General features: G+C 52.7%; 1 protein-coding gene across 1 annotated transcript; it reads left to right on the top strand.

Moving 5' to 3' along the window:
* The first annotated feature begins 13,084 nt into the window (after positions 1 to 13,084).
* Positions 13,085 to 16,775, top strand: SLC35C1 (solute carrier family 35 member C1). The gene is made up of 2 exons (XM_052782101.1): positions 13,085 to 13,795; positions 15,614 to 16,775. The coding sequence occupies exons 1-2, from the start codon at positions 13,249 to 13,251 to the stop codon at positions 16,171 to 16,173; spliced, it is 1,107 nt and encodes a 368-aa protein (XP_052638061.1). The 5' UTR covers positions 13,085 to 13,248; the 3' UTR covers positions 16,174 to 16,775.
* Positions 16,776 to 17,836: the final 1,061 nt, after the last annotated feature.

The following is a 17,836-nucleotide window of genomic DNA, read 5'->3' as shown; positions in this document are numbered from 1 at the left end:
CAAGGGGAGGACAACCCCACAACATCTATGCTGCAAGGACTTGTTGGCTCCGCACATTCCAGGGATGGGAGGCTTTAGGCAATGCTCTCTGGGTCAATACTGCACCTGGGAGCGTGCAGTGTGACTGCCTGCTGGGGATGGGGATGTGGCAGCATGGCCATGGCCAATGTGACAGCAAAGGGCCAGCTGCCCATGGGAGCAGCAGCAACAGCCTGCTCTGCCTGGGGATGGGATGGAGCCAGTGTGATCGGGCACCAGCTCCATCCTGCACACTGCTGAACCTGCTCTGGGCCACGAGTGCTCTGGTGCTACTGGATCTCTGCAAGGACAATCCAAAAGGCTTTTCTTTCTTCTTAGCATGTATCCCTTGAGTAGAAAAGCGCCAGATGTTCCTGGAGGGGCACGAGCCGCTGACAAAGGCTGTAGTTGGCACTGGCCCCAGCTGTGGCATGTGCTGGGGGTGTAGGCTAGCCAGACTGGGTACCACAGTAAATGCTCTCAGAAGGGGGCTTCAGCCTGCTTTGCCTTGTTTCCCCCCTCTCCCCAAAGACAGATTTACTCCAGCTTTCTCTGCTGTGCGATCACAAGCCCTGGGCTTGTTTTCCTCATTCCCTGGGGGTGCTGCCTGGTCTGCAAGCAGAAATGGGTGTCGTGTGGGGCTGGCTTTAGAGTCATGAAGCTCATTAGTGGGTGCTGAGCTGCAGCCCCTTTCTCTGCTCTTACATGTATAGAGCTATAACCACTGCCCTCACAACCTCATTACCAGGGACTCCAGGCACCACTATGGCTGTCCTACCCTAAAAACGAAGCCTCCCTTTGCTCACTCAGCAATGGTGAGCACTGACTTTTCTTTACCTTGGGATGGGGGGGCAGAGGGGTGGTGGGTAGCTGAAGTGCCCTGATGCTGAACAGTTCTTGGCTGGAGGAGATTTTTGAGACTGTGGAAAACCACACGGGCTCCAGATCTGTAACAGTTGTTCAATAAAACAGATGAAAAGACTCATTCCAGATGGCCTATCCATCCTGGATATCTTCAGTGTGGGATGCACTGACTTTTAGCTGATATTATTTCTTCTGTGGGCATTCTTCACCTGAAACAAAAGAGCTTGCAATTAAAAGGAGGGACAATACTAGTTGCCAGAGCCCTGGCCCTGCAACTGTCACTGGTTTTCTATCAGAGTACTCCCTGAGAGGCGGTTGATCACCCTACAGTGCCTGGCTCCACATCAGCAGGGGATCGCTCTGCTCCCCCAGCTCCAGCCCAGCCCCTTCTCTGCAGAGATCTGGACTTCTACGTCTTATTTTAAGGCTGCTGCTCAGCTCGATGACTAACAAACTCTACGCCCAAATGATCCTGCTGCAGAGTAACACTCCTAATCCTGCTGGTAGCCCCTTGGGATGCTGGAGAACAAGCACTTTCCCAAACCCACAGGCTCTGCAATCACATACCTCCACTGGCTGATGCCTGATGCAATAACCCTGCAATGCTCCGGTCTCCTGTTTCACCGATGGATTTTGAGAGGTAACCTTACCTGGAGAATCCTTTGAGTGGCTTCTTTGTCTAATTGTCTGCAATGACACAGTATTGTTGGCAAGCGGTGCAGGAAGGTTTGGCCTCACAGCATAACTGGCTAGAGGCAAATTGAAAAGGACAAGTAATAAAGCAGAAGTGCATTAAAGGGCCTCCTTCGAGTGTACAAGTGAGGGCAAGATTCTGCATGACCAAAAAGGTGCAGGTTAAAGGACTGTATGACCCGGCTGGATGCAGCAGGGCTGCACGGCAGAGCATTTCTCTAGATCGGAGGCAGCAGCACGGGACCGACCCAGAGCACGGCACTGACTGCCCGGGAGTCCCGTGTGCTGCTGCAAGGGCAGGAGGCACCACAGCTGCGCTTCAGCTACTGTTAACTCCCATCAGCAGCTCCAGATAGTAACACCAGGGTAAGCCAGAAGCTTCAATTACATTTATCAGGCAATTAGAGTCACGGCAGCCCTGTTAGCACAAAATGAGCGCTGGGGACCCATGTGCTGGGGAACGCAGATCTGAGCTCGGGGTGTGTAACAAGGGGCCCAGCGGGTGATGCTGGGGGGATCGGGGTGATGCTATTCCCAGTGTGCTGGGAAGCATGGGCAGTGGATGAGCTGGGGACAAGATGCACACCGACAGGCCTCCCTCCTCTCCCTCCCAGCCCCCAGCCACCTGCAGCAGGACTGCTTACCACAGAACCTGCTATTGCAGGACCAGCTGTGCCCATGAAATGATTCCCCTCCAGCCTTTGGTATTTGCTTTTCTCCAGCCTGTCTGCTAAAGCTGGCAACACGGGGGCTCAGAGCGGACAGAGGTGGGGGCTTAGGGCAGATGTGAGTGCTTGTGTCTAGTGAGTTGCTGGGAAGGGTCTTTATACCCTGTGAGGGATAAGTGGAAGCAAGGAAGGGATGCCTGCTGAGGAGGGGGAGTTTTTCTTGCCAGAAAGGACATGTGTTCCTTTTTTAAAAAAAAGGAACACTTGGTTCTGACTATATGGACCCTGTGCTAACCCACGCAGAACAGGGCAGTGGGGTTGCAATGCCCCAAGATGCATTTCTGCCATCACCAGACTACAGGCTGCTCCTCAGAGCCCTGCAGCTCCTGGGTTATGTTACAGCAGCCAACAGCTCCCCTGTGAGGCGTAAACAGGCCCTTCTCTGCCTTAATCCATGGGATAATTTGCAGGGTACAACCTGCTCCGTGCGTTGGAGCGCTGCCAGCAGCCCTCGCTGCTCAGATTCCGCATCGTTGATGACCACAGCAAGATGAAAGGGATTGCTTTGGTTGCACCACAGCAGGAGCAGTGAACCGCCTTCCCGGTCCCGTGCCTGGCCCTGAGCCTGCGTTCTCAGCCTCGTACACGCTTCTCCTCCTTGGCTGTCCCGGGCTCACAGCTGGATGCCCAGCAGCAGCTCCTGGCTGCAGGCAACCCTCGCCTGCTTTCCCTCTGCTCCGAGCGGTTTGGGAGGTCGGGGCTCCTCGCCCTGTTTCTTCCTCCTCGTTCGTGGGTGCCAGGCTCCCGTGGGTCCTGCAATCCCCTTGTTAATATTCCAGGCATGAGAGCATTCAGCGTTGTGCCAACAGGAGCCAGAGGTTAAAAAGTACAAATATAATTATGGTGATAATGCTCCTGTGCAGCCAGCTGGAATGGTAGGGGAGGAGGAGGCTGGAGAAGGCTTTGCCATCAGCGTCCACTCTGCCCTGGCTTCCCCTGACCAGGTATTTTTCTTCTCTGCTTGGGGTAATGGATGCTTGGTACCAAGATCCCAGGCCACAGGGAGGCTGAGGGTTTCAACTTAACTAGTTTTGTGAGACAGGGCTCACGAGGACATTTGTTCCCCTGTGCTCCACGCCAGCTCTCATGCCCCCTCCATCTCTCACGGGTCCTTCAGGAGCAACAGAGCTGGGTGCTGGCTTTAAAGCATCCACTCTTGCGTTTGCAATGTGGTCTTCATGCTACCCATATTCATTTAATAATAGCCAGGGCCCCATGTATTCCCTGGCAAGCTTGACCTAAATTCAGCAGCAAGGTTTATTCTGCAGCTTGCACTGCAGCGGATGGGAGAGTCTGCAGCAGCTGGGGGAAAAAAACAAACCTTGAAAGGGGGAAGCTTGGACTGAATTAAATCCGAATCAAATCACAGCCATCTCCTCTGCATTTCTTTAATTGGAAGTTCAAATTCAGTTTATTGCTCCCAGCTCCATCATTTTTAGTTTCCAATGTCCTCCAGGATTTGCTATCTCAAATGGCTGTGATTGTGGCGCAGGGAAATTTTTACTGCTGTGGTTGCTAGAAATTGGGCAAGGGATGTAGTTTGGATGATGGTTTATTAGGTTTCAGAGTTAGCCCTGAGTAGAAGGTTCGTGCCTCTGTGAGGCACTACTAGCTGCTTCTTTCATCACCTGTGGAAGGTATTCACTGGGCTGATTTATTTTGTGTTACTACAGTGACACTCAAGCATAAAGAGGTGGCTTCAGCAAACTCCATTCTTGGGGAACAAGAAAATAGCCAGGGCTTGATAATGATAAGCTAAACAGGTCTCACACGTGCCTTTAACCACTGTAACCTCAGGAGGGTTAGAGCAATGATATGGTTAATCCTGGCTGTTTGGCCAACTCTTAACTTTGCTAGTCAGCTCCCTGGAGGAGCAACAAAGCTGCTCACGTATGTACAGCTTTAAGCCATCGGCTATGCTCCAGAAAACAGTCCTCTCTGCTGCTGGAGAGGGATCCTCACCAACGCTTTGCTTGTGATCATTCAGGCACATCCCCTGAAGGGATTAAAGCTCAGCAGACACCACCTGAAACATGCAAAGAAAGGGAAATGCCACTTTTCCCTGGAGAATGACTACGGGTACGCTGTTGGCTTCAGGTGTGGGCAGGAGCCAACGCTGGGAGCCTTCAGGTACTGCCTTGTGCTGCTGGGCAAGCCTGGGCTCTGACACCCTCCTCAGCAAGGTCTAAGGCCCACCTCTACCGTCTGCCCAAGCAGGCAGCTCAGCAGTCTTGTAAGAGACTGGGAGCGGAGCTGGGTGGAGGAGGATGAGGAGGATGGCTGGTGTCACATTGCCTGATCAGAGCTTTGCCCCAGGACCTGCTGCCTTGGGCTGCTGGGACACCCCCCTTCAGCGTATGTGGGGGGGAACCTGCACCTCCAGCTGCCCCAAGGATGGCTCCAAACATCCTCCCCTCTTCCTGGGCATCGCTCGGGGTGCTTTGGGAGAAGGGTTTTTTTTGTTTTGGTTGCATTGCCCAGGTGAGTTAGCCTCCTTGCATCCTGTTATCCCCCCAAGGGGCAAGGGATAATGCCCTGCTCCTCAGAGGGACCAGGGCAGGTCCCACAGAGGCTTTGGACCCTTCATCTTCACCAGGAGGGAGGTGAGACGGCACTGGGAACCCTTTGCAGCCCAATGGTGCAGCCCACATGTGCCCTGTCAGGCTGTAGGAAATGGCTCTTCTGGCAGGGAAAATTGGATCCTCCTCCATAAATAACCTGTGTTTCAGCTGGAGAGGCAGAAAGGGCAGGATGGCCTGGCATGACGCTGTGAGGGGGGCAGCGGGTGCTGGATGGAGAGGTCCCGCTATGGTGGCAGCCCTGTCCCAGGGGAGCTGGCTGCTCCTGCGCTCGCAGGGCACAGCAGGGAGGGTGCTGAGGGGGCATCCAGCAGAGATGCCCCGGCTGGCCCTCCCCAAAAACACATCAGGGCAAACTGAGCACCTGGGGGAGCCAAGCGGGGGGCTTGAGAGCCCTATTTGGGGCAGACACTCTGCCAACTTGGCCACCAAGGCAGGGGGACTTCCCTGCCGCACCAGATCCATCTCTCGCCTGAAAAGCCACCTTCAGCCCAACCACAGAGAACGAAGCCAGAGCAAAGCGAAAGCAGTCACCCTTTGGTTTCTCCACCTGACCTAGCCTTAAAAACTCAATTTGAAGGCAGCATTAGGGAAGTAAGATATCGTTTATCAGGAGCAACAGATCCAATCTATAAATTAACATGCTCAGCCTGGGAGTCAGGAGGCAGAGATATCTATCAATTCCTCCCCGGCAGGCTGACACAGGCACACAAATTTGGCCAATTCCCCAGAGCAGTATCCATTCTCCAGCAGGTCTGAGGACCCAGAAGTGCTGGGGGGCAGAGCCAGCAATGGGGATTTAATATGGGAGAGCTCTGGAGAAGAACTGAGCTCCCACCTCCACCCCACCCTATCCTCTGTGACATTGGGACAAGAGGGCCCCTAACAAAATGGGGTTCGTGTCTCAGTCCAGAGGCATAGTATATTTTCAAAAGCATTGTCAAGGTATTCAATATAGGATGAGTTGCAAAACGGCTGCAGTCCATCAGGGAAAAGCTGGCTATTTTAAGATACTTCTACACAGTTTGCCTCCACCCTCCAAAAAGAAAGGATAAACCATGGAAATAATATTTGCTTTTTACGTAGGACCTACACAAACATAACTTTACATGTATACAAACCACTGTCTCTGTGCACAGTAAACCTGGGGTTTTAAGGCTGCTCACCTCCCAGCCCTGGGAGGTGCTAGGTGACTTTTGGTGATTCCTGGCATGACTCTGCTGTAAAGGACAAGCAAATGAGGACATTTGTAACCCTGTCACGAGGCATTTGTCTCGCTGAATCCCTTTTCTACATAAAACCAGAGAGGCTGGGCCAAATGGTGGAAATGGGTTTGATCAGGACCCCCGGCATGGTCTCGCTCCCACCCCAGGTAGCTGGGTCTCTGCATCAGCTGCTCCCCGCAGGGAGGAACGGCTGGCAGGGCAGCCGAGGGGACCACTCCCTCCGAGGGACACAGAAATGAAATGATCAGGGGGCTCAGATGGTGCAGCCAGCAAGCCTGTTAAAGGCCTCGTAAATAAGAGCCTGTGTAGACAGCAGGTACTGCGGGGCTTTATAGGCCTATAAAACACCCTGGGCTGCCACCGAGGCTGGAAGGGATGGGTAGGGAATCTAATTTCACAGGATTTAAAGCAGGTGAGAGAGATATAAATGTGTGTTTTTAATAGTAATTAATGCTGCCATTCAGAAGCACTTAAGCACTGGGTTCGGAGAGTTTCCAAGGGCTTGCCTCATAAATCACAGCCCGCTACCTGCCCGCCCTGCTCCTGGGGAGCTGGACTGCTGCTCCCTCACCTGACCCGGCCACAGCAGCAGGGCCATTTCCAGCCCTAAGCGGAGAGCTCGGCATCATCATGGCCGGGCTGCTCCCGAGCCATAGTAAGCAGAGCCATCCCCAGCCATCCCACGCTGGGATGGGCACAGGGACACCTTTCCCCAAGGTTATCCCCTTTTTCTGCAGAGCCAGAGGGACAAAGCCGCAGCTTCTTCATGCCTCACCCACTGCTCACTTCTCTGCCACGGGCTGCCGGTTTTCACCCTGTCGTGTTGAGTCATTTCTGCTGTACGGGCGGTCAGGTCTCAGCCAGCTCCTTCTGCCTGGTGTGGGTGGGGAGCACAGGCTGCCGCAGCCCACAGGGATGAGGTGGAGAGTGGGGGATGCACGGGAAACATGCAGGAACTGGGCAGTGTATATAATCCGTGATGTTTTGTGTCATGCTGTGATTTCTAAGCTGACGCCAGGACCCTTGGGGCCTGCTTCATACCATTCTTGGATGGTGACGGAGGCCAAGTGCCTAGCAGAGAAGCCCAGCATGGACAGCTAGAGCTGTGCCCCATGCCTTAGCATCCCCACGTACCCCAGAAAGCAGTTGCAGAGCTCACAGCCTTCGCAGCGCCCACTCCTCCCTCCCACGGCTGCAGGCAGGCAGGCGAAGCTGGACAGCAAGGCCAGGGCTCCCCTCCACTCCAGCCCCAGTCCTGCCCCAGCCTCTCCCCAGTCCTGTCCACACGCGCCCCAGTCCTCCCCAGTCCAGCCCCCGGCTTGTCCCAGCCCTGCCTGGGAAGGCTCCAACCGTGTGCCGGCCCTGCCCTCTAGTGTCCCTTCTGCCACAACCACGCGTTATAACCCAGATCATTCCCCCCAGCACCTCTGGTGCAGATGTTCAGCCGGGTCTAAGGTGTGACTGTTTCAGGCAGAGCTTGAATTTCACGCCAGGGGAGCAGGGCAGGGGAAGGATCCAGGCTCAGAGATTTGCCAGATGGTGATGCTGTAATTTGGGGGTGGAAGGAACTGGCTGCTGCCTTCACCCCCGGTCTCTGCCCATGGTCAAAGCAGGTTCCTGCCATTTCCCCAGTCAAGGCAGGAGTCCTGAGGAAACCAAGAAAGAACAAGACAGCCAGGAGAAACCTTCATTAACTATTTCTTATGTACTATTCTTCCACTTACGTGCAGTCAGATTACCCAGGTTGGGGATTAAGCATGCCCCAGATGCAGAGACAATCTGAGATGTGGCCGAGTTTATTAGCTGATGGGGCACCTGCACTGCTTCCAGAAACAGCTCGGGTCTATAAAGCCGAGGGCTGCTTTGACGTGGCACAGAGCCCTCACAGAGGTCCTGTTGGACCCCACTGCCTCTATACAGAGCTGAGTCAGCATGTCTGCTCCGGGGCCCTGGCATCAGACATACAGAGGCTGAAGAGCTGAGGCAGTGCTGGTTTTGATCCAGTTACAGAGCTGGTTTGGATCCAGCTGGGAGTTAGCCCCTTCTGGGCTGAGCTCCAGCAGATTCTGCATGACTCTCCCATGTTCTGGGGTCCAAGAAGGTGTCTGAGCTGGGTGCAGCTGGATCCAAGCACTCTCCAGCTGGTGCCACCAAGCTGCTGGAGGACAGCACATGGGGCAGGCACCAAAGCATCTTTGCAGCAGCTGCCTGGGCCAACAAGGCTGGCACAGAACCACAGCTAATAAATCCACCTGGACCAAAACTGTTCCCATTTTGCAGTGACACCAGCCTGCCTCTGTACTGGACTCCCCAGGTGCGCCACATTTTTCCATGATGCAACTGCTGAGACATCTATTACCACACACAACAGAGAGCTATGGCAGCACTATCCTGTCACTGCCATTTCTCCTATGAATCCGGGAGTCTGGAAAGATGCTGTGTCATAATGGGAAATGCCAATGCTAGAAATGAGTGTTGTTTGGGGACGATACTAAGACATTTCTCTATTCTCTCACCCCGACTCATGTTTACTACCTAGCAGAGAGAGAACTGATCTGGCTGTTCTGATCTGATAAATCAGGCTTGGATTTTGCACTGGCCTCCTTCTCCTCTATTAATTATCAGCAAATATGAAATAATGGTGTGATAGCTGAGACCTGTTGTTACCAGGCAATATCTGGAGTTCAAACTTGAAACCTTGAAGGCTCAAGTTAATTTTGCTGAGATACACAGCAAACCAGAGGAATCACCAGCAGGTCCAGTAAAGTAACACTTCTGTCACAGGTGAACCCTCCTAGGTCATTGGTCCCTGCTTGGATGCCATTGTGGGGTCACACTGACTGTATGTAGGCTGAGCATACACACACACGTGCGCATATGTACAGATATACATATACTTACATATATGTTTGTATATATGTGTATGTGTACACATATAGAAAGCTAGATTCTTGACTCATAAGCCCCATACTTTATAAGTGTCTGCATCAGGGATGCTTGTATTAACCAGAAATCAGATCCCCATAGACACAAGGAACAATAAATCCTTCAATAAACTGGAACGACCTCACTGCTGAGCTGGTTTTCTCCCATGTCCCATTCCAGGTAGTGGAATGAGCCCTATTTCTAACCCCAAAGGGGTCTTCCTGAAGACCCAGAAACACTCAAAACTGGCAATGTTTTCTGCTGCTTGGTTTGCTGTTCTACATGACTTACCAAGGGCCTGTTTCCACACTAACACTGGTCGGTACATCCAGGTCTCCTGTGTGGCCAGGAATTGCAATTTATGCTGTCTCACCACTGGGTTTGACCTACACCCCAAAGCCTATTGCTATTTTATCAGCCGGGCTGCTGGTTATCAGCTGATTTCCTTGCTTTCAAGTAGGTCACATAATTTAAGGAGGAAGGGGAGAGCTCTCCCCTCAGAGGAGCACTGCCTGTCATATTTTAAAAGTTTTTCTGTTCACATAGGAAAGGATTAAATAAGATGCAGGAGTGCATGCGTGTGTGCGTGCATGCCGGCAGGCATGCCAGCCGCCGGCAGCAGCACAGGCACCTTGCAGGACATGGGAACAAGGACACTCCCAAGGCAGCCAGATTTCCCAATACGAGGAACCCGTCAAAGCTGCTTATTTCCAGCCTCAGATCTCCACTAGTGATAATTGTTTATTTTGAAAGCACTCAGTGAGCATGAAGCAGCACACTCCTAAACCAGAAGTAATCCCGTGCTGGCTCGTCACGATATGTGTGCTATTGTGTTAATATACAACCAGGCTGCAGGGCAGGAAAATATCTAGGTCTCGTCCATATAAGGAAGTGAATTGCTGCTGCTGTAGCATAATAAGCATGTTCTGTAAGGAAGTTCAATGTATTTATCTTCTAAAAAACTAGGTTAAAAGGTAACTTCACCTGCCTATAAGCACTTTCTTGTAAAAAAATCAGCAAAGCTGTAACAAGATTCAGAGGTTGAAATCTTGAACCAGGCAACTCCAAGCACAAAAAGGAGTGTACATTATTTAGTGGGAAATAACCAGCCATCGGAATAATATTGCTAGCGCTCTGTTGAATTCAGTATCCTGGAAGTATTTTTAATCAAGACTGATTTTTTTTTTCCTAAAAGATCGGCTTGAATTCAAGCAGGAATTAATTCAGGGAAGCCTAAGGCAGGTGCTGTGCAGGAAGCCAGGCTACTTTGTCACAATAGCTCCAATTAGCGTTATAACCTGTTCATTACCACCTTCACTCTGAAATTTCTAAACCACCTACAACTTTAAATCACCTTCCCCCCAAACCAGAGTGAGGCAGGTAGGCAGGCATGGCTGTGGCAGAATAACTCTGCCAGTCAGTTTTTGCACCTAGACAAGCCTTTATTCAAAGCACTTGTCAGAACCATTGCCATGCTGTAGACAAGCTCTGCCTAGGGAGATTGACCAGCACAACTATCACAGAACTACCTGATTATTCGAGAATAAATCACTTTTATTTTGGAATACACTGTCAACACTGGGGACTTATATTGGCAGAGCTGAGAGAGCTATTCTGGTCAATTCTCCCATGCAGACGTGCCATACATGTGTGATAAGGCTGGAGAATAATCCCCCAGGAGAAGCAATGAACATTTTATTGATTGGGATATTTCAAACTTGTGCAGGACAAAGCAATCTGCTATGTGCTGAATGAGTGGACAAGATGGAATTGAGGGTTGGGTGTTTTTCCATCTCTAATTTCTGTGTTTAGTTTAGAGAAAACATTTTGAACAACACTAGCAAGTGGCAGGGTGGGGGGAGATCTATATCTGGCTCTAATTCTGCCAGAGGTGCTGTCATACCTGCAACATTAGTGGTAGGAGAGGTCATTTCCTTGAAATTCAAGACAAATGTGTGATGCTGAAGCCACGGATATGTGTAACAGGCCACCGGGACCTCTAGAACCAACCCAGCGCCCCACACCCAGGCTGTTCGCTATCTTTTTCTTACCCTACCAATCCCATTTGCAGGAGAAGTGCTGGGCCAGGAGCTGGAAGGAGGTGGATGGGAAAAGACGAAGGATAGGAAGCTTGCAATGAGTAAGTGCTAGCTGCGCTTCTGGCAGCAGGATCAAAGCACGGCTGAGCTAGAGGGGACACCGGTCGGTCATTTCCAGCATATCGATAGCAGCTTTCCCTGCCTTGATGCCAGCCCCTGTGCAGAGTCATGATCTCTGCTGTTTCCATGGCAGGAGCTGCAGGCCTGCATCTGCCTGCCCTCACGCCCCGTGTGTGCTTGGGCAAACACCACGCACCGCTGCGGCTCTCCCGGCTGCCTGCGCGGGGAGGCAGAGCGGGAAGGTCAGCGAGGCGAAGAGGCAAAACTCGCTTGGGGTTGCAAGGGCTCTGCCAGGCTGGAAAGGCGCCTGATAGCCCATCACATGGTGCAGGGGTGAGAGATGGTGCTCAGCACGTACCCAGAGCTCTCCGTCACCCTGCGGGGCACTTGGGCACTCCACAGCAAACACCCAGGCACCAACTTTCTCTGTCCAGAGGGAGCGTGATTCCCACCAGCGCCCAGGTGCTGTTTGCAAGAGAAGGGCTATGAGCAAAGGCGACAAAACCAGCTGAGGCAGCTGGGGGAAAAAAAAAATCAAGTGCGATTTCAGAGATTTGAGAAAAACACATTATGCCTGAAACATTTTCCAGCCGCATCAACTGGTCTAATGAAATACATCATTTCTCTCCCCACAACCCCTGCTACGCTTCTGTCCTTCACAACTGCAAGAGCATAGCTGCTATAAGGACAATTAACACCGCTGGCCTTGCCTCCGAAATCCCCTTAATTGTGCCCTCTGCAAATTGCTGGGTCCCAGGACATTGCAGACCAGACATTTTGCAGCAGTCTCAGCTGAAATAAGGAGTGGGGGATCATACTGACCCATGTTTGACACTGAGCTCACTGCTGACTCGCCCACCACGTGGAATGTGGTATTAATTTTAATTTATTTCATCCTGACCAGCAGTTTGAATTCACAACGTGCCAGAGTTTGGTATTGAAAAGGCTCCTTTATTATAAAGCCCCATTAAGAGAAGGTGGGACCTTTTGGCATGCGAGTATGGCCAGATGGGTCTTTTGTACGTGGAATGATGAGTTGGGACTGTGGGATAACTGCTTTAGCAGGAGAGTAGGTGCAGGTTACCCCAATACCCAGGCTACCTTGAAGGTAGTTAGCTCCTGTATTGCTTACCATGTAGCAGGGTGGTGCAGAGTTCAGCACAGGCTGCACATCAGCGCTGGAGTAGTTAATGGCATCGGCAGTGACATTCTCCTGATTAAATTTCAAAGTTAACGCTGCAGGAAGGAGAATAAGGCAGCCGGCACTTCCCTGTACTGTCCTTAGGAGCTATTCGCAGGTGTGTCACCGTGTCTCCTTCATTCAGGTCGTATCGGGAAGGTTTTATTTATCTCCACAAAAACGCAAACTTTATTTCTGTAAACAAGGCTTAGGCAGCAGAGCACAGACCCGTACTTTGTGGCAGGCTGTGGGCAAAACCCGTGTTGGCAAATCACTGAACGTCCAAAACGCTGACCCCACTCGCTCCGACCAGCACGTAAAGGACACGGAGAGGGGCTAGCGGAGCGGGGGTTGTTCCCCACAGAGCGGCTGCCACCCGTTGCCTCCTTCACGCCCCGGCCCCGTCGCCCACTGCCCGGTGCCGCCGGACAAACACGGTGCCGGTCACCTTCTCCGGCTGCTGTTAACCACCGCGAACCCCTGCTGCGTGGCAGCACTTCCCCAACGCGCCGCCCCCCCCGCAGCAAGCCTCTTTGCTTCTGGCTGCAGGAGGGAATCGGGCTCACTTGATCGTCCCTCGCTAAATTGCCCCGGGGGTGATGAACCTCCCCCGCTGCTCTCGGCCCTGCTCCCCCGCCCGCCCGCCGCGGCCTGGCCCGGGGCGGGGCGGCGGGGCCCTCCCCCGACATGGCGTCGCGGCCGGGGAGGCGCCGAGCGGCGCCCGCGGGGCGTGAATAAAGGGCGGCGGGCGGGGCCGCGCCGCTCCGCTCCGCTCCGGGAAGCGCGGCGCCGGCGGGTGAGCGGGGCCGGCGGCGGGTAAGCGGGGCGGGAGGAGGGCGGCCGGGGCCGGGCGGGGGCTGACGGCCCGCGCCCGCCATGAGCAGGGCGCAGCTGACGCGGACGGGGATCCTGCGGATGGCGCTGGGCGGCGGCGGCGGCGCCGACCCGCTGCTGCCGGCGGAGGGCGGCGGGGGCCGGCGGGCCCCTTTCCTGCTGCGGGCCCTGCGCATCGCCGTGGTGGTCTGCCTCTACTGGTTCACCTCCATCGCCATGGTCTTCCTCAACAAGTACCTGCTGGACAGCCCCTCGCTGCGCCTCGACGCCCCCCTCTTCGTCACCTTCTTCCAGTGCGCCCTGACGGCCGCCCTCTGCCTGGGCCTCAGCCTGGGGGCGGCCTGCGGGCCCCCCTGCCCCGGCCTGCCCGCCCTCCGCCTCGACCCCAAGGTGTCCCGCAGCGTCCTGCCCCTCTCCGCCGTCTTCATTGGCATGGTCACCTCCAACAACCTCTGCCTCAAGCACGTCGGCGTGGCCTTCTACAACGTGGGGCGCTCCCTCACCACCGTCTTCAACGTCCTGCTCTCCTACCTGCTCCTCAAGCAGACCACCTCCCTCTACGCCCTCCTGGCCTGCGGAGTCATCATAGGTGAGCAGGAGAGGGAGGGGGCTGCGCCCACCCGGCGGCAGGCCCCGTAAACTCAGAGAGACGGCGGTGGGTTGTCTGCCCCTTGGGAAGCCATCCCCGCCTGCAACGGCAGCTCCCTGGTGAGGTGGGGTCGCTCAGGGCTCCTGCCTCTCTCTGCCTCTGGCAACCCGCTTCGCGTGTCCGGAGCGTGTAGGTAACCCGTTAGGAAAGGAAGTTACTCTTACGTGACCATGGTTCCCTCTTTCCTTTGCGCACTAAAACCTATCTATGCTCTAATGAAGTTTAGCTTGCCTTACCTTCCCCCCAACAAAGGCCATAAAACAGCAGGTGGCTTTCTCCCTGTTCTCAAGTGCTTGTTGATTATTAACTTTGGTAACAATACCAGTGTTTATGTCGGCACCATTGGGACCGTACAATGGAGCCAGCCAATTCAGACAGGCTGCACGTGTTGAAGGGTTAGCCGATCAAACCAAGCATAAAAGCACCACCAGAAGATCTGGTTGTGTGGTTAGGATGTAGGGCAGGGCATTGACTGGCTTAACGGGAATGGCTTAAAAGTCTTTCATTCCAAAGGCATCGGTAATGCCAAAAGCTGCCTTCTACTGGAGGGCTGTTTAGATGCCAAGAATGGTGAAACGTTGACTTCAGTCCAGTTCCAGGTGGACGTGTGTTCACTTTGGTGCTTAGACAAGCAGATGGACTCAGGTGAAAATGAAACAAGAGAACCTCTTCTCCATGAAAGAGGTGAACAGGAGCAGAACTACTGTATTTTCCACCCAGGTGATGCACGCAGTTGCCTTCAGCTAGTCTTGTGTTCGGGTATTGTCCAGGACTATGGCGTCTGCCAGCCTCACAGGGTTTCTCTAAGGCTGTCCCCCTGGCTCCGTCTCCTTTTGCTGTGAGAGCATTGCCCATATGCCTATAGCAGCATAGCCGAGCATCGTCTGTGGCTTGACGCAAAGCCCTTTCTGTCTGTGCATTGAACCCATTTGTATTTGGGCTTAGTTTAAAGCACGTTAGCTGCTTTGCAGGCAACTTCCCAGTCGGCCTCCAGCATGGAGCAGCTAATGGAGAGGCAGTGCATGTTCCTTCAGTAGCTCATCTCCCCTTTTATGTTTTGCTTATGAGCTGGATGGGGAGAGGTCTCCCTCTCTGCCCTGAAGACGCAAAGCCTGTAGCTCCTGTTTCGGGGATGGCTAAAGTGTGCATTACCCATCAAAGTTTAACATGTTGAAGATACTGCACTCAGTTTCTGCCTTGTGATCTTTTTTTTGATCAAGCTTCTTAATATTACATCCATGTGTTTACTATCTTTCCATCTTCTTTTCTGACCTATCTTTCCCTTCCTGTGAACAGTGGAGCAAAACCTGTAAGGCCTCTCCCCCCCCCCCCTTTTTTTTTTTTTTTTTTAAAAGCTTGAGGAATATTTCTTGCTACCTGTATGTCAGTTTGCTGCCTTTTCAGTTAAAAAAAAAATCGTATGATCTCCTGAAAATGGCCTATACACAAAGAGTACCTTTAGCTTTAGTTCATGGCTCTTTGGAATAAGTTTCTAAACTCATGCTGCCTGCTCAGTGTGGGAATCGGTCCTCTGAGATTGAATGATAGCATAGTAAATTACCTGCGCTCCTGAAATAAATCTTCCTGGGACACTAGTCATGAGACTTTGTGGGTTCATTTAATAGAAAGGGGAAGCCCTTAAGCCTGTCTCTGCTTGTGGTTGTGGTTATTCAGTATAAGATAAATGATGAATTGCTGACTGTATGTTTTGAGTCCTTCAGCAGTTGTTCAGATGATGCCTGATTTGTTTGGTTGCAGGTGGCTTCTGGCTGGGTGTTGACCAGGAAGGAGCAGAGGGCACTCTGTCATGGACAGGTATATTCTTTGGGATCTTAGCAAGCCTGTGTGTCTCGCTCAATGCCATCTACACCAAGAAGGTGCTGCCTGTGGTGGATGGTAGCATCTGGCGCCTGACCTTCTACAACAACGTCAATGCTTGTGTCCTGTTCTTCCCCCTCATGATGCTGCTGGGCGAGTTCCGCACCCTCTACCACTTCGACAAGCTGGGGAGCCCCAGTTTTTGGGGCATGATGATGCTGGGGGGAGTGTTTGGCTTTGCCATTGGGTATGTGACCGGACTTCAGATTAAGTTCACTAGCCCACTCACCCACAACGTGTCTGGGACAGCCAAGGCCTGTGCCCAAACAGTGTTGGCTGTTATCTACTTTGAGGAGACAAAGAGCTTCTTGTGGTGGACGAGTAACCTGATGGTTCTGGGGGGCTCTTTTGCCTACACGTGGGTGAAAGGGCTGGAGATGAGAAAGGTGCAAGAGGATCCTAATGTCAAAAGCAGCGAAAGAAATGAGACTGGTGTGTAGGCAGCTCCTGCACCTCTGTTTCTGTGCCTGGGGGGTTAACCTTTGGTGCTCCTTTCCTCCTGGGGAGAAGACGAGCAAGGAGCAGGAAAAAATTCACCTGCAAAGTGTATGGGGAACTGTGTCAGGAACCAGAGCCAAAGACCTGACTGGATCATGTTTTATCCGTGGGATCTCACCCTGTATTGGAGTTGGGGAGAGCATGTGTTGTAGAGAGCAATGAGGTTTTTTGTGATTGTTTTTTAAAATGGATGTTGCTATTGACCTAATCTGGGCAATTTGCATCTCTGGGGGGGTGGGCTCATAGCGGACAAAGACTGGGATTGGAGCTTTGTATAGTTGGGGATCTGGAATTAACTGAATGAATGCGGTCTGAAGTTACAAAATCCTGAACCTCCATGTAAGGAAGAGGCAGGTAGCCAGACTGTTGGGGATAGAGTCCAGTAAACCGTTCTGCTGTAAAAGGAGTGGCAACAGCCGTTCTTCCTGTTGCCCCATTCAATGCAAGGGATGGGAAATTCCCTCCCTTCTGGTTCTGTACAAGCCTAAGCAGCTGCAGTGCCTCCAAATCTCCTTTCCAAAGGGTCAGTGTCACATCCTGCTGAGGTCTCTTCTGTGTTTCTCTCCACCTGGTTTCTTAGTTCAGGAAATCATGCTAAGAATCAGGAATGAAACTTTACATTCCCTCTGCACTGTGTCCTGTGAGGGAGAGGATGTTCTCTCAAGTGGCCTTTCTGAGGGAGGAGCGAGCTTGGGCTCTGCCTCTCTCAGTGACAGGCAGGAGGGGAAAAGTTACTCTGAAGCACTTGCTTCTGTAGGGTGGAGATCCCAGTTCATGGGGTTTGCAACACTTGTCCTCTCTACCTTCTGTATAGGGGGGTAGGTTTGCGTTTGAAAACAGGGTTGTTACTAATTAGGCTTGTTTCAGGGGACTTGTTCCATACCTATTTCGGATCTCCTCTGGTGTTTGCAGTGTGTCTTTTGGCTTGTTCCTTTTAAACACCCTCCATGGCCAGCTCAGTGAATCCTTCGACTCCAAAAAATCCTGGTTTTGCTCAGCTGCATCAATCCCTTTACTTGAAACTTGCTGCTGAGCAGCGAGTTCTGCAGAAATCTTTGCCCCCCATCTGGTCCTATGCAAGTGCCACCTGAGGTCACTCTGTGCTGTGATTTCCGATCCCAGGGGTCAGCAGCAACATCCTATAGTCAGCTGTGATGTTGCACCAGCTTTCTAAACCCCTGGCCCCTTTATATTTAAAGGTTTATTTGGACAGCGATCCTGGGCAGTTGATGCACCTGCCTCATACCCTGCTCTGTGGATCCTACGTGATGTGTCACGCCCCTTGTGTGATGTCAGGACACTCCATTTCTGCCCAGAATATGTTGGGGGGGGGGGGGGGGGGCTCCTGCTCCAGGTTTCACAACCACAGTTACCTTCTCACCCCTTTTCGGTGCAGGCTGCCGTTTGGGGTCCTTGAATTTTTTTTTTTTAATGGGAAGGGACATTTTTTTTAATGCTGCACGTACTGACTTTGTAACGGCCAAACCTGCTGAATAAAGCCGGGGGTCGCTCTCTGGATCTGATGAAGGAGGGGGGGGGAGCGATGTTTGCAGCCTGTATCGCTCTGGCGGGGAGGGGGGGGGAACCGGCAACACCCCCACCCCC

Source organism: Harpia harpyja, chromosome 3 (genome assembly GCF_026419915.1).
Source record: "Harpia harpyja isolate bHarHar1 chromosome 3, bHarHar1 primary haplotype, whole genome shotgun sequence".
Taxonomy (NCBI): Eukaryota; Metazoa; Chordata; class Aves; order Accipitriformes; family Accipitridae; genus Harpia; species Harpia harpyja.
This window is presented reverse-complemented; position numbering and strand designations above follow the sequence as displayed.

Excerpts from the sequence above, each read along its gene's own strand:
- SLC35C1 (XM_052782101.1), top strand. The coding sequence starts at position 13,249 with ATGAGCAGGGCGCAGCTGACGCGGACGGGGATCCTGCGGATGGCGCTG. Across the intron at positions 13,796-15,613 it reads GGCCTGCGGAGTCATCATAG|GTGGCTTCTGGCTGGGTGTT; the intron begins GTGAGCAGGAGA and ends GTTTGGTTGCAG.